The 23,115-nt window shown below is 32.7% G+C and overlaps 2 protein-coding genes across 3 annotated transcripts in view; both read left to right on the top strand.

Moving 5' to 3' along the window:
• LOC111508579 (lipase 3) overlaps positions 1 to 3,961 on the top strand; it is a 28,097-nt gene extending 24,136 nt beyond the window's left edge. For both annotated transcript variants that reach the window (XM_074185205.1, XM_074185204.1), the window contains one exon: positions 3,763 to 3,961. In XM_074185205.1, coding sequence (XP_074041306.1) covers positions 3,763 to 3,927 — 165 coding nt within the window. In that variant the 3' untranslated portion in view covers positions 3,928 to 3,961. The remainder of the gene's footprint in view (positions 1 to 3,762) is intronic.
• Positions 3,962 to 6,662: 2,701 nt separating this feature from the next.
• Positions 6,663 to 23,115, top strand: part of LOC111508580 (uncharacterized) — a 36,297-nt gene continuing 19,844 nt past the window's right edge. The window contains exon 1 of the mRNA XM_074185209.1: positions 6,663 to 6,920. Within this exon, the coding sequence (XP_074041310.1) occupies positions 6,843 to 6,920 (78 nt within the window). The 5' untranslated portion in view covers positions 6,663 to 6,842. The remainder of the gene's footprint in view (positions 6,921 to 23,115) is intronic.

The raw sequence follows: 23,115 nt of genomic DNA, 5'->3' as shown, positions 1-23,115 counted from the left end.
ACAATTCAAAAACATAAATACCCAGAAACACAATTTGAGCAAAACTAAATTTACATATCTAATTGATAAAATATAACAATAGAGAATGAAATCCAACAAAGTTTGTAGACAAAATAGTTTGTATAAAAAAAGTCCCTTTCAAAAAAATGCAACTAACAAATATACATAATTTGAACATAAGTTCACATGTCATGGCAATTAAATAGGATATAACCCAGTATAAAATATAATTTTAAGTATACGTGTCAATATAAACAACAAAAGAACACCTCTATTAAATCACAGCAAAGTTGCATTGTACTATTCATCAAGATTGTAGTACGCTTTAGTTGCAAGGGCATCTTTAACAAGATTACTGAACATTTCATAGATTTTTTCCTTTCTAATTCCGTAAGGTATGTGCTTTTCACTTTCATAAATTAAATAATACTTCATCTGGCTTGTTTTTGAAACAGAAAGTTGTACTTTAATCTCAGTTACTTGCCGGTTTATGTAATCTGTATGTTCCGGAGTTCCAACCATTTTATGTTTTTTGTAAATTAGGCAAACAGTTTCAAGTATGAAAATACAAGTAACAGTGAGATTTTTCCTTTCAAAAATAATGGTCTACATGACTCACGCACTCCCACCTTGCATAAGTATCTAACCGCTCGCTTTTGCAAAACAAATACTGAATGAAAAAGTTGTTGAGTGCAAAATCTCCAGAAAGCAACACCATATCTCAGGTGGGACTCAATCAGAAAATGATATACCATTTTTGTTGTGGATGAACTCAGTTCATTTGAAATTATTCGAAGTGCATAACATCCTGATGCCAATTTTTTATTCAAAGCTGAAATATGTTGATCAAATTACCATTTGTTATCCATGAAGATTCCCAGGAATTTGAATTGGTTTTTATTCTCAATATTTTGTCCATTCAGGTATAAATTGTTAATATTACAGCTGAAGGTAAGTAGGTTTGTATTTTTGATATCAAAGCACAAGTAGTTTGCGTCACATCATTTTTTCACAACTTTCTAGAGATAGTTTCTTTCATATTAGAAGTTTTTTTTTTCATACCAAAGTAGCGTGGTGTCATCCGGAAAGATCGTAAAAATTCCTTGAATTGAGAGAGTAACAAGGTCATTTACATAAATGAGAAAAAGAATCGGGCGCAGTACTGATATTTGTGGAACGCCCGATGTCCTGAGTGTGTGATAGTTTTATATTTGATCTTACTTACTGTTTTTTATCACTCAAGTAAGACCTGAAGCAGTCATTACACACTCCTCTAAAGCCATAGTAGTTCAGCTTTTGCAAAAGAAGTTCATGATTTACATAATCAAAAGCTTTGGAGAAATCGCAGAATACTGCAGCTACGCCCTCACCATTGTTGAGATGTGTATAGACATGTTCAAGATAGGAAAATATTGCATCATTTGTGGCTCTTGTCTTCTGAAAAGCCAAATTGACAGTTGGTTAATATACTGTATTTTTTCTATGATTTTTGAGAGTGCTGACAGCATGGAGATAGGTCTGAAATTATTTGGATCTTCTGCATTACCACTTTTGAAAATAGGAATCACAAGAGCTGTTTTTAGACACGGAGGGAAATTTCCAAAAAAAAGGATTTATTTATAGCCATCACTATTGTATTCAAAGCGGAATCGGGAAGGTTATTTAAAATTATTACTGAAATTTCATCAATGCTGTTGCATTCTTGTTTTAATTTTCTTGCGAGATTTCTTTCAGCTCTAATAAATTTGTATTTCCAAAATGAAAGTTGTTGGGCATATTTACATCATTTAAATAATCCTTAGAATTTGAAGTAGGAACAAAGGATGAAGTTAGTTTTTGAACCATTGTGTTTTGGGATCTTTATTGATGTGTTCTGGAATTGAATTTGATTTATTTCTTAGACTAACCAATATGGCCCAGTTTTTTTTTATTTTCTTATCAGCTCTGTTTATTCTACTCTTGTATGATGATAAGATGATTATTCATCTTCAGACATAAGTGAACCTTCATTGAGAATACTAAAATATCCTACGGATATAACTCAAAGATGATCTGTTACAGTAATCATATTGATGATACCAAAATTTGAATCCCATATTAAAAAAAAATTAACAAACATTTCAAAATTGCGTCTATTCACAGTAATATGAGGCAACTCAAATGTCACTCAAACATTGAACAGATAATCTGAAACGTTTCCAATTCTGAAACCTTAGTTCAAATGAACTGTTTCCTATATTCCACACCAAGAAAAGTAATACAATATTTGTTGATTTCATTAGACTTCAACATATTTTGTTCGAATTGAGAAAACTAACAATATCACAAGCAAATAGCGCAAAAATGTATGTGGTTCAAAGTAGATTGATTCTGCTATATTACATGTTTGCATGGATTGTGAATAACCATGTAGTTCACTGAGTGATTCTGAAATCATTGGATATGCTATGTCTAGATCGAAATAACTTTGGATTATTGAAACATTGAAACTGTATATGGATCTTAATTTTTTGTATTAGAATCAGCTATTAAATTCTGATTCATTATTGAAATCATTGGACAGTTCGTGGCATTTTTCACTCAATTTAGTATAGTCATCTTCTTCCGTAAAGAACAACACCAACGAAAAAGTCATCTTTTGTATGGAAAGAAAAGTTTTGGATTTTCACTTCTCAATCGGTCGGTAGCCACGCGGTTCGACGTGGGTGCTCTGTTCACTCTCTCGAATTGAGTGCCGTGTTGGTCGGTGGTTCAAGCCCTAGTCTGAACGATCGATTTTCACTTGCTATCGTCCAACCCGTGTTAGGAATCACACGTTAAAAGGTAAGACCTCGTTAATCCTTAGCTCGCACAAGTTTCAACTTCTGAGGGTTGTCGTTCGTAGGGGTGCGACAGCAGGTTAACGGAAAAACATATTTAAACATAATCTTTATACAGAAAAATATGAAAATCTGCCAAAGATTTTCAAAAAATTAACTCCATGTGTGGATCATGCAAGGAAGTAACTTTCAGACACAAATTGAAAAAATTACTTTTTCGAAACATTGGATTATACGAAAGAAAAATATTTTTGAAGCTAATACTTTCATATCTATTTTGAAAAATATATTTTTCCGTTAATCAGCTGTCGCCCCCATACGAACGACAACTCTCTGAAGTTGAGAAACTGGTGCGAGCTAGGAACTAACGAGGTCTTACCTTTTAACGTGTGATTCCCAACACGTTAAAACACTGAATTTCACAAAAATACATTTCTCTATTCAAGTTGTATTCCGAATATCCGTTATGGAATAGAATCAGATATATTTCACAGGATTGCTACACAATATGGTGAATGTAAAAGGTAAAATTTCACTTACATGGAACACTGTTATCTTCACTGGTGAACATTCGATATTTTGGCGTGAGACACTTGCCTTATCACCTCTCCATGTCCCAATCTAGATTACATTATATGAAGGACGCAGTTCATTCATGAAATTACGACTTTATGTCACGAATGAGCTCAATCTACTCATATCATCGATGACAGTACATAACAATCATTCGCTCATTTGATTGAATCCTAGTCAAAGAAATCTTGTTTAAATTGAAAGAGGTTTATTTTTAGAAGAGACTGATTTTTGGGAAAGAAATATTTTGACTTTCTTCATTTCCATCTTTATGCAAATAAATATGGGAATCTTCCAAACAAAGGAAGGTAACAATCAATTCCAAAAAAAAATTGTTGGTGTATAAAATATCTTCTGCTCTACTTTCCAGGATGCTATGAACTTGTGGAGAAATTTGCCGAAGAAAAGTAGACACGGAATGATGAAAATTGACAAGGATACTTTCAACCATATAGACATGGTACTAGGAAGACATGCCAGGCAGTGGGTATACGATCCACTTGTTCGTATTTTAAATGAAGCTATACGAAACTAATTCATTTCATTTTTTTATCTGGATGATATTATATATATATATATATATATATATATATATATATATATATATATATATATATATATATATATATATATATTATATATATATATATATATATATATATATATATATATATATATATATATATATATATATATATATATATTATATAGTGTATATCAACGGTTTAACACTCTTTTATATTATGAACAAAGCCTCGCAGAATATGGATTTATGAGAGTTTATTCATCAAAATATTCAATAGAATTATGTGATAATACATGATATTGAGGAACACTCGTGTACTTTTGAAGAATCTGGTATAAATACATTTATATACACGAAATGATTTCGTGGAATAATATATATATATATATATATATATATATATATATATATATATATATATATATATATATATATATATATATATATATATATATATATATATATCATTGAGGTATTTCATTGAATATACATAAAAATGATTTTCGGGTTGGTAAGGAACAATTAATCCTTATCAGAAACAATGATTTAGTACGTCAAGGAGGTGACATGTTCAACAAATAATTTTGTATATATTGAAAGAAATGCCCCAGTTGATGAGTAGAACATGTTTTCAGATTACCCATAACCTATGTGGAGTTAAATTGTAAAAAGTCAGTTGGAATCCATTTTTCGTTCCGGTACTTGACACTTTTGTGGAAAAAATTGTTGCAACCTCACATGTCAAATGAAAACATGAATATTTTTACCACAGCAAACAATACACAATACATGTTTGATTGATAATTATGACTGTATGTTCATGAAAATTATTTTTCATTTCTGGAATCAATTTCCTGTTTCATTCTTTTATGCTCACTTTTGGATTTAGCAGAAATACAAAAGTTTTGCAACTGAAAAATTAGTTGAAACTACTTCTCAAACTTCTTGTTTTATTTATTTTTGTTTTAATCAATAACTTATCGTTTCTATGCAAACATAAGACATATTACAATGAGTCATAAAAGAAGAACAAAACTGAAATAATACACAGAGTGAACGAAGCTGTTTTCCAATACTCACCATCTGTAATCGGTTACAATCAGGAGACATTTCCCGCAGTACCGTACGCAATAATGTTATTGAGATTTCCCATATTTTCTCAGAACAAAACATTTTAATGTACTTGAATTATTTTGAAAATGTCAACCAAAGTTTCATCCAAATCATTTCACTACATGAATTTCATAATATTAATATTAATAATAATAAATGGGCTTTATTCATTGACATACATTATTTATAAAGAAGAAGTAGATACAAAAATCAATGAAAGGAAAAAGTTCAGCTGAGGAAAAACCATATGAGCAAGGCATAACATGAATATATTATCTATCCAGAAGACTTCAGAAGATATGTTTTCAACTTTATCTTGAAATTATATATGGAGCAGTGTCTAAATTCACTGGGCAGAGCGTTATATTGTTTGATGGAGTTGTAAATAAAACTACGGCTGTCGATTATTTTGGAATAATAAAAGTGTGACGGTTTCGTATCCTCGAATTATTCTGAGATTTGAAAGTTTAATATTTTTCATAAATATAATTTGGCTTTTTGTAAATGAGAAATTTATGTGTATTGACGAGTAAGTGGAACTGCCAGGTTTTAGCAATCGGTAACCAACCTGACTCCTCGAACTTGGGGATAAATGGTCGAATTTTCTCACATACAATTGTTTTGTATTTTTTGTAAGCGATTTACATCAATTTGTATCAAAGCAGGCCCGTAGATTATATCGCAATATGCTAATCTAGACAATATGAGGGTTTCGTAAAGTATCAACTTCAATCTGGAAGTAATAGTATCTCTACTTTGATAGAGTTGACGTAAGATACTGTACGAGCTACGACAAAGTGAATTTATATGTTTGTGAAATCTCAGATCAGCATCTAGCCACAAACCCAAGTTCTCGCTTTCTGTAATTATATGTAGTAAGTCTTGTCCAAGTTTGATTTCAATTCTTCCTTCAATTTCCCACCTTTTGTGTTTTGGGCCAAAAAGTAATAGCAGAGATTTTTTAGAATTCAATTTCAGGTTATGGCTATATTAAAAAAAAATTAAACTCTTTAGTTCGATGTTCTTCAAAAGCGTGTTTTTTAGTTTTTCAAACTATATTTATTTTTTGTATAACTATTTCCTGCGACTTCACTTCTTGAGTTTTTTCATATTTCCTGACAGCAGAAAGTTCTCATTTTGTAAACTGTAAAATTAATCGAACAATGTTATAGCCAAATAAACAATACATAAGTTAAAACCGGACTTGAATCGGTAAAGTCGTTTTCGAAAGGAAGTTGAAAAGAAAATTTCTTATAAAGTTATCTATTCAAGGATATATCACATTAAGTACTTTCTTTGCCTATCATTATTATAAGGGTGGAGAAGGAGTTATGACAGTTGATGTAAAAATGTCTTCCTAGAATTAAAAATGTTTCGCATTTTTTTTTTCTTCGCAAATGTGTCTTGAAGATTTTGATTTGATTCGTTTTCGGTGACTCACACTAAATGTATTGATAATACTGAAGTGAATTAGGAAAATGCGTGTTCTGGTGAAGATACCAACAGAAACCAATAGAAATAATCGGAGTGATATACCAATAGATACCAATAGAAGTAATCGGAGTGATATCGAAAAAAAACAAGTAGTCAGTAATTTAATCATTGCATCATTGAAGATGGTCCCGGATGCAACGAGTAGAAGAATATCACGCGGTCATTCTATGTATAGCTTGTTCGACAGTTACAGTTAGTCACAAGAAGGCAAAAGGAGGTCATCGGTCTTCACTTCTTCACGGACGTTCAAGTTCACGGTCGCATCACATCGCTATACACTCGTATTTTCGGTATATTTGAAGCCTGAGACAAAAAAAATGTTATTTTTAATTGTGTCAATGATAGTGATGCCAGGAGTACTACCTGCTAGATTTGTACCGAAATGGAAGAAACAGGTGAGAAGTGTCTAGAGCTTAAATAAAAGAGTATATTCGCAAAGAATCTTGAATAATTTCAGAGACAATTGTGTGAAGTTGAAATCACTCGATACATGAGAAATATTGAAATATTTTGAACAGTACTTTCATCTCAGGAGTTTCTTATTGATACGATTTGTCAATAAAATAATATTTGTCGAAGAATGATTCATCTGTAGAATATCTGAGCAAATAATGTTGTCTAATAAACCGTTAATTTTTCAAGAAATTTTCATTTTTACTTTTAAGTTCAACTTCTTCAGGGAAAAAAATCAAGAATGTCTAAAGAAAGAAAATTTATGTCTTTCCGGAATAATTCATTCAGATGGAAAAAAGACAATATTCATCTGAAAGAAATATTTATATCAAAACGTTTATTCATTCCGTTTTATGAGGTTTTGGCCTTTCGGATTCAACTTCCTTCATAAATATTCGTTAGATCAACCAGGAATGAAGGAGAAATTTTTCTGTTTCCCCCATTCATAGGGTGGAAATCACCGTAATATGTAACTTTTGATTTGCATAGGGAAGAAATATATGTGGATAAAGAATGAAATGTTTTGAATGATTGTGATGAATATTTTCTATTTTTGCAACTTTCCTCTATACTGTATTTGGTGAATAATTGAAGAAACGCTTTTGCCACTCTCTCAAATGAGAATTCCAATCCCATTCGATATGTGAAAAAATATTCAAGGGATGATTAGTAACCCGAGTAAAATATTATGTATTCAAATGATCAGCAATATCCAGAAATGAAATGTGAATAAATGACTGAACCACCTTCCTAAAGTATATTGATTTTCAGAGATTTCAGCCCGTTTTCGAACCCAAACAGAAAAGCAACGAGAAGTTATCCCTAGTTGTTCTGTTTTTTCTTGTGACACGGCATGATGCCGTTTCCGGTGAACCAGCAGACATATTACTATTGAAAGAGAGAAACGAAGATCCAAAGATGATTTTCTCAGGTTTCTCGACACCAACTGTCTCTAATTATATTGCTGTCAAGTCCATGAAAAGAGAGTTATTATATTTGGTTCATTTCCCCAATCTCATTATCTTCCACCAGCAGACCCTATGTTCCTGTACAAGAGCAGTATCAAAGTTGTCCATAACCTTTGTATGGACCGCTGGAGCCAGAAAATGCGTTGTAAGTTGTATCATTCTCACTGCGAGTATTCTTCTGTTTGTTCATTTGATTCATTCAGTTCCCAAGAGTATGAAACAATAACTTGTTTGTCCCCTGCATGAGTGCATTCGGTCGTTTTGTATTCCATATGTCTTGTTTTTCAGTTGCGAATAGCGTTATATATTCTTTGATACTGCATGAGCTTTCCTGCTTCTTTGGACACAATATCAGCTTCACGTCCTACCTGAGCAATTCGCATTATTCGCCAACGTTTATTTATATGAATTACACACTACCGTTTTCTGGTGAGCATATAGTTTTAATCTCCAGTTATCTGTCAAATTTTGCGCCAACTATACATAAGAATCAATTGATGATAATTAAAAATCATGAGTATGCAGAACCAATCTTCAAATTTCACAATTTCTCAGCCACACCAGAAAACAATTTCGTCAACTCATGGACTACTTACAGGATTTATGTTCGATTCATTTTCACCGAGGCGAAAAAAATCAGTCATTTAAGAAAACTGGTGTAAAATGAAAAAAATTGATTCGAAATTTAGCAAAACCATTTCAATCTTGATATTTGCTCTCATATAACTCCGAAAGATAGTCCCCGTTTATACACCAAATACCATGGCACCATTAACGGGAACAAAATCTACGTTTCGACATAGAATCGAATCTCAGTTATCAACTGTGAACCAGGGTCCTTACACGACTGTTTCTACATCTACCACCAACTCAATATTCATCTCTATATCCATTCCATATATTTTTCGATACAATAGCAGGGGTTTATTGAAAAAGCTGAAAATGTATGTATTATTCGACATAACCAAAGTGACCACAACTCTCTGATTACTTTTTTTATTATCACATCGTCCTGATTACTCTTTTTGATGGTAACAAAATAATTCATCAGCATTTCTATTGTGAACTTTTCAATTGAAAGCAGTGGTATTGATGCAGTTTTTCTTTGTGCCTTCATCATAACATCCACGGCTGTTGTGAAAGCAGATTGATATTCAATGTGAAATTTTAATTTAAGAATTCCACTTCTGCTTCTTTGGATCCGGAACGTGACACTGGAATAATGATAGCTTTCATACTTTTACTACTCAATGTACTTGGGGGAATCGTAATACTCATAAGGAATAATAATGACATTTTCGTGAAGCGTGACCTGCAATGATATTCAGTTTGAATCAGTTTTACCTCGAAAAGATATATAGAAAGAAATATCGAATGTATCATAAAATGTAAACTTTATTCAAATGAAGTCAATGATGATGTGGATATGAAAGAAATAACTCAAAAATACCGAATTTCCTAATGAAATGAAATGATTATACAGGAAGAACATTTTGGAGGCACTTTATGTTACTTATGTATTTAAAGAAAGTTGGAAACATTATCAATTTTGAGAACAACTCACAATTTTGAAGGCCTCTGGCCCAAAAACCACCTGGAGTTTTAAACTCCAATGCGGCTTTTTTGTACCACAGTACAGGGTACTTTGCCTGTTTGTTATGTGTTGCATGAAATGTTTTGCTATATCAGTGATGAATGTAAATATTTCCTACACAGAAATTCAATAAGGATAACTAGCTGAGGAATGACTTTAATCTCGATCACTGCAAGAGATAGGAATTCACGAGCTCGAAGTTTTAAAACGAAGATAAAATGCCCAAACCAGACGTTATCACTGCACAATGACTATCATGACAAAATTTCATATCATTAATTTTGAAGTAACCAACCAATTGTGATAAATTGAATAATAAAATATTTTCCTTGCACAACCAGAATGATATTTTGCATGTGAATAATCATCAAAAAATGTACCTATAACAATGACCGATTAGAGTGATTCAGAGAAATCATCGATTCACTGATGAAGTCTGTTATTTTACAAGCTGAATTTGTGGAACAAGGCTCATAGCCAATCGAATTACATGTTATCTCTGTTCTAGTTATACTTCCACACATTGAGAATCAGAATAATCAGTTGATTGACATAGTTGACTCCTATATTTCCTGTATCCTTCACTTCCTATTGAATTTGTTCGAATCAGAAGATTGATTGAAGGTGTATGACAATGTTTCATGCAGCTTTCATTAGTCCGGACTTTTGTTCTGATATATATTCTAATATAATACAGGGTGTAACTAAATAAGTGTAAAACATTCAAGGAGGTGATTCCTCAGCAGAAAATAGATGGATCTTTCATATAAAGAGATTTCATTAGAGCATCCCTTGTTAAGATACAGCCCCTTAAAGGGGTACATAAAATTTGTATAACAATTTTTTTCACAAGCACTAAAAAAGTAACATTATTGAAATTAACCTGACGTTTTGCACTACCAAAAAGACACTTAGCCAGAAATTTATTTGGTCTACCCCATGGTTATAAGGGGTGGAAAACGCAACCCCTAAAATTTATTTCCAATATAACTTTTCGCCTTATCATTTGTTTACCATTTAAAAATTTATTTCCGATAGTCTGTTTCACTCTAAACAAAAATGTCCTATGGGTATTGGCTCAAAATAAACCAGTTCGTAGCGAAAAATTATTTTACGAACAACTTCAGAGATACATCGTCATAAATGCGAAAATACGAAACCAATCTATCTAGTAGGTCGCTATTAGCAATAGTGACAATTAAATTGGTATGACGCTGTCAGGTTGTGAATTTTCGAAATTGAAATAATGCTAATTGTGTGTTGTTGTTCTGTTCTTAATTTGTTACTTCAATAATTCACTTGTTATTAAAATGGTATACACAAATGAGGAAATGGCTGACATGCATTACGTTTACGGTCTGTCGCAGGGAAATGGCTCAGAAGCTCTTTTCTCTTAACGTGTGGCTCGGAGTTATTGGGGATGATTTAATTGGGCCTTTTCTACCTCTTCGATTAAATGGTGAGGCATATGTTCCATTTTTAAGAGAAGTGCATCCAGTACTGCTGAAGGAAGTTCCTTTGGGCGTCAGAAGGAATATATGTTTTATACATGATGAGCCTTCTGCCCAGTTTAGTCAAGTAGCACGTCAGCATTTAACTGAACCATATGCAAATCAGTGGATAGGTCGAGAAGGACCACAGAACTGGCCCGCTCGATCCCCGGATCTCAATCCTCTCGACTTCTCTATTTGGGGCCATTTACAGCATTTGGTTTATCGTACTCCTGTTCGCAATGTAGAGGACTTAAAAAACCGCATCATCGATGCGTGCAGGGTAATCAGAGAGACCCAGGAATATTTGAGCGAATACGTGGCTCTATGTGCCGACGTCTAAACGCATACGTAATGTCTGAAGGTAGACATATTGAACATTTACTATGATTTCTACATGGTGTGTGTTTTGTTATTGATAAATTTGTTTTGTTTATTACCCGTCAATCGTTTAATGCAGGTACTAACTACAAAATACCAATAAATCCACTTCGCATTCATGACGATGTATCTCTGTAGTTGTTCGTAAAATATTTTTTTCTGCGAACTGGTTTATTTCGGGTAAAAAAGAGACATATTTTGTTTAGAATGAACCAGGCTATCGGAAATAAATTTGGAAATGGTAAACAAATAATAAGACAAAAAGTTACATTGGAAATAAATTTTAGGGGTTGCGTTTTCCACCCCATACAACCATGGGGTAAACCAAATAAATTACCGGCTAAGTGTCTTTTTGGTAGTACAAAACGTCAGGTTGATTTCAATATTGTAACTTTTTCAGTGCTTGTGAAAAAAATTGTTATACAAAATTTATGTACCCCCTTAAAGGGGCTGTATCTTAACAAGGGGTGCTCCAATGAAGTTTCTTTATATGAAAGATCCTGTCTTTTTTTCGATGAGAAATCACCTTCTTAAATGTTTTACACTTATTCAGTTACCCCCTGTATAAAATGATTTGATATCCCTGAAAGAATCAATGAAAAATGAAAAGATCAGCTAAATGAAATGAAAAAAAATTCATTCTTTCAGAAATTTTGAATCATTTTATGTCATATTAGAGGATGGAAGCGCGAACTAATAAAATGCAACAGAGGGTTGAGCTGATCTGCAGATTTTGTGTTGATTTGCCATTCCCAGTGCCTCCAACTTATCTCATATTCACGTCTCACATCATTCAAAAACAATTATGGAGACGAATGTGATTACTATCGGTTCAACTGTCTTCGAATTGAAATGTCTGAAATGAATAAATATGACTATGACACATTTCGATGCACACATTATACAGTTCATTTCTTTAATATACCCCCGTTTAATTTTCTGAACGGGTCAACTCAAAAGTATTGAGATTTGGGATAATGAAATTATAGCATGAATACTTTATTTTGAAGTGGAATTGACAGATGAAACTTTCAAGATGGTGACTGGGTGCTATCTGGGAACACAAATTAATAGAAATGGCGATCTTTCGATACAGCATTTTGAAGCACCTGACGAATAGTTGACAACCCTAGAATATGAAGTCGATATCTTCACCTACTACAAAATGGCGAAACATTTAATAATTTCCTTAAGACATTCGTTATTTGATATTTCCAGAAATATTCCTTTTTATCTGCCATATAAAAATGACAAAAAATATCAGTACGACAATGAAAATCATTCTTCAGTTAGAATATTCTCATATAATTTTTGATTTCACTAATAGAAAGGTATTACGTCAACAATCTCTGAAATGGTCAATTCTCGTCCATTGGAAGAAAAAATAGAAGCGATTTTTTTTTACAGTGCGACGCGTAACTTACACGAGACCGAAAGGATTTTCAATGAACGTTTTCCGAATCGTCCTATCTATAGAAAATATTCGAGGGAACTTGTATCCAAATTCACAACTACCGGTAGTGTTCACAACAAAGAGACTCCAGGTCATCCGTCCATTCCGGAAAAACACCAAGTGCAAATAATTGGTGAGATGGTAATGAATCCTTAACAGTATACTTATTCTGTCGCGAATGTTTGTGAGGTGCCTCCTTTAACTGGGTAGAGACTTTTGAAGAGTAATAGGTATCATCCATACACAATTAAAATTGAACACCAATTAACTGAAGATGACCCTGATCGAAGAACAGAATTCTGCGAAATCATGACGGAAACTATTGCAAGGCATCTTACCTATCTCCACAATATTTGTTTTAGTGACGAATGTACATTTTTTCAAACGGCAATGTTCACAGACAAAATTGCCGTTATTGGAGTGACACCAACCCTCACGTTTTCTGGAAAACACATACCCAATATCCAGAAAAAATTAACGTTTGGGCGGGAATACTGCGAAACCATATTGTAGGACCCCTATTTATTGATGGAAATTCAACAGGGGAACTGTATTTGAATATGCTGGAAACTACGGTTGACCCTCTATCACTGAAATCGTCCAAGCGAATCCTAACGAATTCGATATGGATATTGTATTCTTGTTGATGAAGCACCACCACATTACTCCAGACAAGAGAGAAACTATTTTGATACTACTTTTCCCGGTCGTTGGAATGGCCGTCGAGGTCCTACAGAATGGCCAGTCCGCTCGCCAGACTTGACAGCATTGTTGTTTTTTATGGGCCCAATTGAAGCAAAAAGTGTACGAAACTGAACCTTCTTCAATATTGGATATACGGCAGAGAATAATGAATATTTGAAGATATATTGACGTGACCGTATTCGAAAATGTTCGGCGTGAAATATTGCATAGACTGTTCATATGTCAAGAAGGTCAAGGCAATCATTTCGAGCATCTTCTGAACTGACTCCAAGCTTATCACCTCATATTATGTAGTTAAATGTCAATGTATTCAGGCAATTATTGAAAGTTCCGACATTTTATAGTAGTTGAAGATATTGACTACATATTCTAAGGTTGTGAAGCATTTGTCGAGATCTTCAAAATTTGTGTCACAAGACCCTCATTCAATTCAATTTTTTCCCAGATGACGCCCAGTCGCCATCTTGAAAGTTTCATCTGTCAATTTCACTTCAGAATAAAGTATACATGCATTTATTTCATTATTCTAAATTCCAATTTTTTGAGTTGATCCCTTGAAAAAATAAAAGGGGGGAGGCATTAAAGAATAGCACTGTATGACTTTCATGGAGAAATTTTTGATCGCAATTTACATCGGTGTCTCCATCTTTCATGAAGTACAGTTCATGTAAGTTATCTATGGACATATCAATCAATGAATGAATGCTAATGGATAGTAGACCCTTCCAACATAGAAGTTTGAGATATCGGCTTGACAAAGGTACAGGAAAATCAATCGATAGGAATATCGTGCGACTCAGCTTTGAACGGTAATTTCAAAAAATCTTCTTTATCAAATGTTTGGGTGAATTCAAAAAAGTTCACATAAAAATATCAGAAAAAGTACTGGAACATTTACTGTTTTCCTTATCCACACACCTCTGTCAAAAAGCATTATCTGCTCTTGTATATATCAAAAACGAATAATGAAACAGATTATAATTGGAATCCGATATGATATCGAAGTAATCATCATCATCCAAAATATTACTAATTCAGTAGCAAAAAAGCAGAACCAACTTTCACATCAGTAATTTTTTTTAAATTTTTATGAAAAATAATTTTTTTGCAATACTGAAATGAATTTTCCAAAATGTATTCCTGTGTTTGCTTATTAGGCGGGTCCTTGAAATTATGTTACATTTCGTAAGGGTCCCTAAACTGAAATGTTGCAGTGTATGTATTGCTTCGAAGGAACTTTGTGTGTGCAAGTTTGGATTCAGTTTATTTCTGCCAGAAGGTTACTGGCTATCAAATGTTAAAGTATTATTCGATAATTTTCTGAAGAAGGAAGAATTACGGTATGAATTGAGAACCAGAAATATAACGTACCAGTACGAAACGTATTGGTAATGACGAAAGCATTACTTTGATTAATGATTTCGGAGTGTTTGCAGTAGTTTTTGTTCTTAATTCAAGTCATTATTTTATTGGTTTGGTGTATGGTTGTATGGATATGATGACTGATTCGGGTCGAAAAATTAAGTTCTTCAAATCAACATGAGATGAACAATCTGTATCTGGAAGCAAAAACATAAATAATGATAATCTTATCATTCTAAAACGTTTTAACTAGACCACACTCGTCTTACCCATGAATATTAACTACTGATCACGAACGTATGTGAACTGCGAATCGACCGATGCTTGATGAAAATCCAAGGTAACACTTCATTGTGAGACTTTCTCATGTTCCATCACACAATAGTTCCTTCGGGCGTGTACAAAAAAAACTGAAGAACAGGTTGTTAAGTGAACCAGGTGTTGTGGTTTCCTGAACTCTCTTGTGAAAATATTATAATAAAGTATGAATTCTAGTAGAAGTTAGGATGTGGAATTGACGACGTGTAATTATAGTCCAATACAACTTGACAAGATGTAAAATTATCTAAGAACAATTCGTTCAGGCCAGTCTCAACTCCGTACACAGTAGGTTAATGGACTGACACCTCTCAGAAAACAACTACTCCCCTGGCTACAACCACGAAGGGCGTTGGATTATATCTGACAGGTGTCAGTGCGGGATTCTTCACAGAAGTTATTCCTGCATATGCTGTTGGCGATACAACTGCCGCAATAGATTTTCAATTATTGGAACACACTTGCAGACCGGTTTCGGGCTGTTTGGCCACTCGTCAGTGAAAGGTAGTGTATATGAACATAAAGTCGATGATTTCCGATAATTGAAAATCGAATTCCGTCAGAGTATCGTTCCTCGAACTAAGCTGAAGCATACAACAAACAACAGGTTTGTCGTCGCCCCATCTGCCTGTGAACGAGGTAACCAACTGCATATCCGAAATTTGCCCAATTCCTCGTATAAGTAAAGAAAACTTTCATATATTTTATATACACTACCTTGCACTGACGAGTGGCCAAACGGCCCGAAACCGGTCTGCAAGTGTGTTCCAATCATTGAAAATCTATTGCGGCAGTTGTATCGTCAACAGCATATGCAAGAATAACTTCTGTGAAGAATCTTGCACTGACACCTGTCGGATATAATCCAACGCCCTTCATGGTATTAGCCAGGGGAGTAGTTGTTTTCTGAGAGGTGTCAGTCCATTAACCTACTTTGTAGGGAGTTGAGACTGGCCTGACCGAAATGTTCTTAGATAATTTGATTTATAGCCAGTCTTCCAAGTATGCCCACTGACTATATGTGAAAGTTGACCAGATGTAGTAGTTACAAAGTGTCATCATTGATACCTATTTGAAAAAATAGTGTAGTTCGAAGTATTGGTCGAGTGAACGATCTTTCAATGGTAATTCACACATGGTTATTGAAAAAGTTGAGTAGAAAAATTTAAGACGCGGAATTCCGCTAGTATTTTTCAAGAGTACTCATTTGAGTGAGAGTGATTCTAGAGCGTATACTTTCAAAGAATTGATCAGTTTGAAACAATCAACGAAGTGGCAATCAAAAAAATTTTCGTGATTGATGTCAGTTGTGTCAGTTGAAATGGTCCAAGTACAATATATTCAGGAAGTAGTGCAATAATCAAAGTATAGATATTGGGATATTTGAGATGCACTGTTTCGAATCTTTGGTGTTCTCGTAATAATGAATTTTACTGGAGTTTTTTCCAACATCGAACCATTATTTTAACACCTCGATACGTCTTTCGATCACTAACTGATCATCTTCAAGAGGAAGATCAAACTAATCATAGTTATAAAACTATCTTTATTTATACCATAGATACCTGTTCTAGGTACCTGCGCCTTGAGTTTCTTAAATTTATTTTTCAGTTTGCCTTGTGTTAAATTTATTTTACAATGTATCTTTGTGTAATAGTCAGGTAAATATAATAATTGAAATATTATAAGCTATATAAAATCAATTTTGCATATTGCCTTATCTACTAGTCTTAAATAAATTTTTCAATGTGTCCTTATATAATAGTAAGGTGAATCTGATGAATGACATATAATAAGCTATATGATATTAATTTAACTAGTCTTTCACTAGTTTCTGATTAATTTTATAATGTGTTCTTAAGTAATAGTTGGGTGAATCTAATAATTAAAATAGTATGAGCTATATAAAATTAATTTCACAATATGCCCTATTTACTAGTCTTGAATTAATTTTACAATTTGTCCTTATGTAATAGTCAGGTGAATCTAATAAATGTAAAATTATTTCAACTGGCTATACAGTGTGGTCCACTAAGTGTGCAACAAATGGGAAACTTTTTTATTATTGATTTCTCAGAAAATTTTATTCCTGACAAAAGTTGGTGCATGTTTCCAAACTATGCCAAGTGTACCTGGAATGGCTTTATGACAAACACCATACAGGATAGGGCAAAAAATATAAAGTTCGTTCAGGAGTAAAGTACCCATATTTCAAAAAAAATAGAAATATGTTGAAGAAAAAAGTTGTTTAGAATCAAAAGTAATGTTCAGATACGAAGTTATGGCCTGCTATTCGATTTTTTTCTTTTGTAAAATTTTGAATTACTCCCGTATGATACATATTTTTACTATTTCGATTTAATATATATTTGAAGTAGCCACAATCAAATCAGTTTGAAGTATTTTTATGAAATTAAAATGTATTTGTGAAATTCACCTGGATTTGTATTTTTTTAGGTGACCGTCAACTTCATGTTTGTTGCAACGATATTTAACAGAACTCTAGAATAAAACAAATACTCTTTTTAACGAGGCAAATACTTTACTAAGTATAATGTTCATGTGAATAAACTGTCAAAGTCTATCGCGGATAGCCATGAACAAAAAAGAACCAATAAGCGATAGTACAGAAAAATATACTAGGTAACTCAACAACTTAACAGGTACTAACAATAAAAATTATCGAAGCGTCTCTGTATGTCCACCTTCTCTTTCGATGCACCTAATTGCTCGCTCATAAAATTCGTTTAATATAGATCGCAACACATCAGCGAGAATATTTCTGCAATGAACTCGTATTGAAGTTTCAAGCTCATCAACATTATTAAAGTATCCCCATAAGAAATTATCTAGAGGTGTGAGGTCTGGAGAACGAGGAGGCCATCGAGGATCGGTATTTCATCCTAACCATTCATTACGAAATGTCCTATTCAGCCACTGAGAAACATTTCTAGTAGAATGGGCAGGAAATCCGTCATGTTGGAATCATAACTTTTGTCGTTCTTCTAATACTATATCATCCAGACACTCTCCTATTTCAGTTTCTAAAAAGTGCAAGAACCTGTCCCCATTAAAATTCTCGCGAAAAAAAACGGACCTAGTAATTTATCATTTAATATACCACACCAAACGTTTGTTTTCTGATAGTATTGATTTTTGTTGTCAATAATACAATTTGGGTTGACATCTAACCACCATCTGCAATTTTGTGATGATAGAACCCCATTTGTTGTAAAAGTAGATCCATCTCCAAACAGAATACATCGATGAAAATATTGTTCTTCTATTTCACTCTGAATCCACATGGAAAAATCATATCTCTTTCATGAAATGTACAAATGAATGTAGGTTTGTGAGCATGGTACTAATGTTTCTTGAGAATACGCTTCACAGAGGTTTTTTTTTCATGCCGGTATAATCACTAATTTCTTGGGTGGAAGTATGTCAAGCTGGATTTTTTCTGTGCATACAGGTTTCGTACGCTCCGTATTATGTTCATATTCTAGTGAGCCGGTCTGTTTGAAATTATTTAAAATTCTACTCACACTTGAATAGCAAATTTGTTTGGCTGGATGCCGCTCGTTGAAAATATTTGCAGCTTCGCGCATTGTTTTGTAACCATCACCACAGATTGAAACTAATTCTGCCTTTTAAATTAACGTTGATAATACTGAGCGAGGCATTTTTAATTAAGGACAAATATGAAAACGTTTTACAGGCAAGTTTTGAGAAGCCACACTATCAGTATTGTTTTAGGGCGTACGTGTTTTTTATTCATGAATATCCGCGATAGATTTTGGATTGTTTTTTAATATCTGTGCTAGTTGAGGTATTGTTGTCAGAATAAAAGAAATTTTATACTTTTATTGACAGTTTATTCACATGAACATTATACTTAGTAAAGTATTTGCCTCGTTAAAAAAAGTATTTGTTTTATTCTAGAGTTCTGTTAAATATCATTGCAACAAACATGAATTTGACGTTCACCTAAAAAAATACAAATCCAAGTAAATTTTACAAATACACTTCAATTTGATAAAAAATACTCCAAACTTATTTGATTGTGGATACTTCAAATGCATATTAAATAAAAATAGTAAAAATATGTATCATACGGGGTAAATGATGACAAATTCAGGTACAGCAAGGTATGCTTTTCAGAAAGTATTCAGAAGTAACTCCTCGAATAGCTAATACCTACTGTCATATAGACGGTGTCCCATAAAAGATACATAACTCTGGCTTTTTTACACTTTCTGTGACAACTTGTTTGAATGAAAATAACCCTGCTTGCTTTTTGGGTTGCATAAAATTGATAATTTTTTCTTGTTCTGTATCGTCATTCTTCAGCATTCGTTCTAATAGTTCTTCTTCAGCAATTTGGTAGGTCATCAAATGACTTCGTTTCAGTTTATACATCATTGTAAACCAACTGGCTTCGGGCATAGAATTGTGGATTCGTATAAGCTTATCAGCATCAATTTTTGGCCATGAGAGTTGGTTATTATTTACCCATGACGACGGAACTATGGTGAACATATATATATAAAACTTGATAAAATGAGTCAAATCCAGCTTCAAAAAAAATCTATCAACTGAAAATAAAGGCCTGAATTATCAAATAACTGGTCAATTATTGAAGCTAATTAAAAGATATATTCTGACATCAAAAACTTACCCCTCATTTCCTCTAAACGCATGATAAATTATCAACAATATTTCATCGGCGATCATATAGGTTATGTCTAATATTCATCATGTATTTAGCATTAGAAAACGGATATTTATCATAAAAAAGGTAATATGTGATGAATATAAGTAATTTATATTATGAGAGTCACCAAAGTGTCGTTTATTAGCAAAAATGTTGCCAACTAACTCAAAACAATCACAAGAGTTGTGCACCGACAGCAGAGCCAAAGCGGAGCAGAAAGGCAAACAAATGTTAACAGGGCCGTATTCTTAGTAATCTGTGTAAAAAAACATCAAAATAACGGGGTGCTTAGTTGTATTTCCATAAAATATTTCATATAGAAATGAGTTGGATGGGATTTCAGTTTCAGCAGCTAAACCATACTAGGTGATTCACGGAATTTTATCCATTTGGGAGTATCTAGGTTTCCGATAATTTTGTGATTTGAGCGTATGCGTTCGCGTTCAAATTCGATTGTATGGGTTCGCTACCCGCTTTCTATAATTGATTCGTGACAGTGTTCATATCCATAGGTATTCGTTAGTGTAAATGCCTTTGATGTTGGGATGTTGACTGATTGACGTATGATTAATTTTTGTGACGACTGGTTCGAATACTCTATTTGTAAAAAAATATTTCTTTATAATTTTTTTTAGTAAAAGAAGGGATAATGGTTGGTTTGGGCTAGTTTGGTTTTGTTCAAGTTATTTCAGAAAATCCATCTATTAAAAAAAATACGGTCGGAAATCTTAATAGTGGATCTAGAACAGTTTGGTGTTGGCACAAAACTCCAGTAATATGAGGTAATACTCTTGCAAAATACTTCTATATTTTCAATACATCGTAGCTTAGGACCAAAAAAATATTGAAAGCTCATTACTATAAATTATAATTCATTGATATATTTTGTCAATAACTAATAATCAGTTTTTATTGTTACTGTATTCATTTCTGATTCATCATCAATTTTAGACACTATGATATGCATATATTAGTGTATTAATTAATACTTTCAATTTGATAATAATTCCATTGTATGAATACTGTAGTGGATTTTTCTGCTAGTATCCGGAATATATAAATGAAAATGAATGATAACTCAATGGCGGCCATTTTGAGCATTTATTGGAGGGTATATAATAGTTTTAGATTCAGTTCGAAGTGCTTCAAATAGACGAAGAAATGACTTGGTGTTCCATAAAAAAACTTTCTGAAAGCTTTTGGAGTCGCCCTGTATATTGGAAATACTAAAAAAATACTTCAAACTATCCTACCTGACCTAGTGCTTCAATTTTTTTTTGCGAAAAACAGAAAAAGGTTATTATAATGGTTGAACTCAGTCGTTTAATTTTTATAATCGATGAAACATTTTAGCCCAAACATCAAAGACAGATAATATTTATCCAAACTATATGTGAGAAATCTTTTATTCATACAAGCACTTTTGTAGAAACTTATAGCAATACCATCACTCACAGAACTAAGTGTTTCTCAACAGTTTTATAGGCGTAACATAGTAGCTAAAATACGTTGAAATGCTTGCTACTGATACCAATTTATTTTATAGAACAACGCCATTTTAAATGATAGCGATCCGGGATACTGAAATTAGATGAGTTGAAAATATGAAATACCGCACATATAGTAATATTTACAGCTGAAAAGTACATAAATATTATAACATTATATTATTTAGAATGAAGTAAGTTGAGTTTGCGACCAGAAAATTAATACGTCGACAGAGTGAATTTTTGTATGATTAATAATTTTACCGAAAACATTTATAAATGAGTGGCGCGCTTTGATTTTGCTAATAATAGGCTATATATTTGTCAATAAAATTTCATTTGCAGTAAAAATATCAATCTTCGAAACACAAGCAATGTCTTATGTTTTATGAGTGCAGAAGTGAAATTTTAAAATGGCTTCAACCTTTCTCATTGTTAGTTTTCAGTTGGTGACATATCTTTTATATTTTCCTAGTGTCCAATACAGAATTACTTCTTGCGTCTTCAAGAAAACATTTTTAACACTTTTTTATTTTATTGTTATCGTTTTCGGCTGTATTATATTTTATAACGCCTACTTGGAACTACTAAAAAACTCTTATAAAATTATCTCCTGATTATTTTTTGTGTCGCCTAAATATGTTGCAAAAGTGCAATAAGGGAAGTCTTTATAAAACTACTTTTCAAGAGTGTTAGACAAATTTTATAGTAACTGCCAAAATGTTTATAAAACTGTTTTGTAGTGTTTGTAAAAGGCCTTACAAAATATTGATAATGACTATAATGCTTCATAAAACGGTGCCAATTTCCTATTTATAGCAGTTTTATAAACACTTCGAAAACATTTCTGTGAGGAATGCAGTTTTATAAATTGTTTCTCCGAAACGTTTCCGCACTTTTATAAAATACGAAATTGCTAGTTGGGTTTTCAGAATGCAGCACTTCTCTTTTCTTCAATCCTGTTGGGTAGCAGTATAATATAAGTGTTTGGTGATACTTTCCTCAACTATTTAACATCAGTTCATTTTTGATCGTATTTTTCTCGTGTTTTTCGAAATAAATGTTTCATTGAGTTTTTAAATGAGTTTTATCATTATTTGGATGGAAGAGAGTACTCGAGTTGTAACAATACCAAACCGAAGTTCATATACTATTTTAAGTGAAACCTCAGTTATATTTTTGAATTCACCTCAAAATAACAGCAGATGTAACAAGAGAAGGAATAGATAGTCTCTGATTTTTTCTGAATATTTATAAAATCAGACATGATATTCTCACCAATAGCTTGTGCCTTCGAATAGACAACTTTCACTCTACATAAATGACATTATTACTGTAGTTTGAAAGACACTGATATGCTTTCATTTAAAAAGCACATTATCATTTGAATTTTTTAGAATATAGTAGATTCATCAGATTCCAACAACTACTTTTATATGGATTTTGAACTAAACAAAAACCGTTTATTGAAATAAAATTTCCGAGCGGCAAAAGAATCCTCTTCATAGTTATTATATTATGTTCCCATGGGCTGTTCGATTTCATCTTTCACTTATTTGAATCGAACTTAAATCACTCATTCATTACAAATTTGACATTTTTTTTTTGAAGAATATAATATTAGTGGAATCAAAGCGCCTGAAAGAAATCTCAGATATTTGATTC

This window comes from Leptinotarsa decemlineata, unplaced genomic scaffold (assembly GCF_025532065.1).
Source record: "Leptinotarsa decemlineata unplaced genomic scaffold, Ldec_3_MD MMD2_tig00026369_RagTag_RagTag, whole genome shotgun sequence".
Classification (NCBI taxonomy): Eukaryota; Metazoa; Arthropoda; class Insecta; order Coleoptera; family Chrysomelidae; genus Leptinotarsa; species Leptinotarsa decemlineata.
Note: the sequence above shows the minus strand (reverse complement) of the source record. Positions and strands in the feature narration are given on the sequence as shown.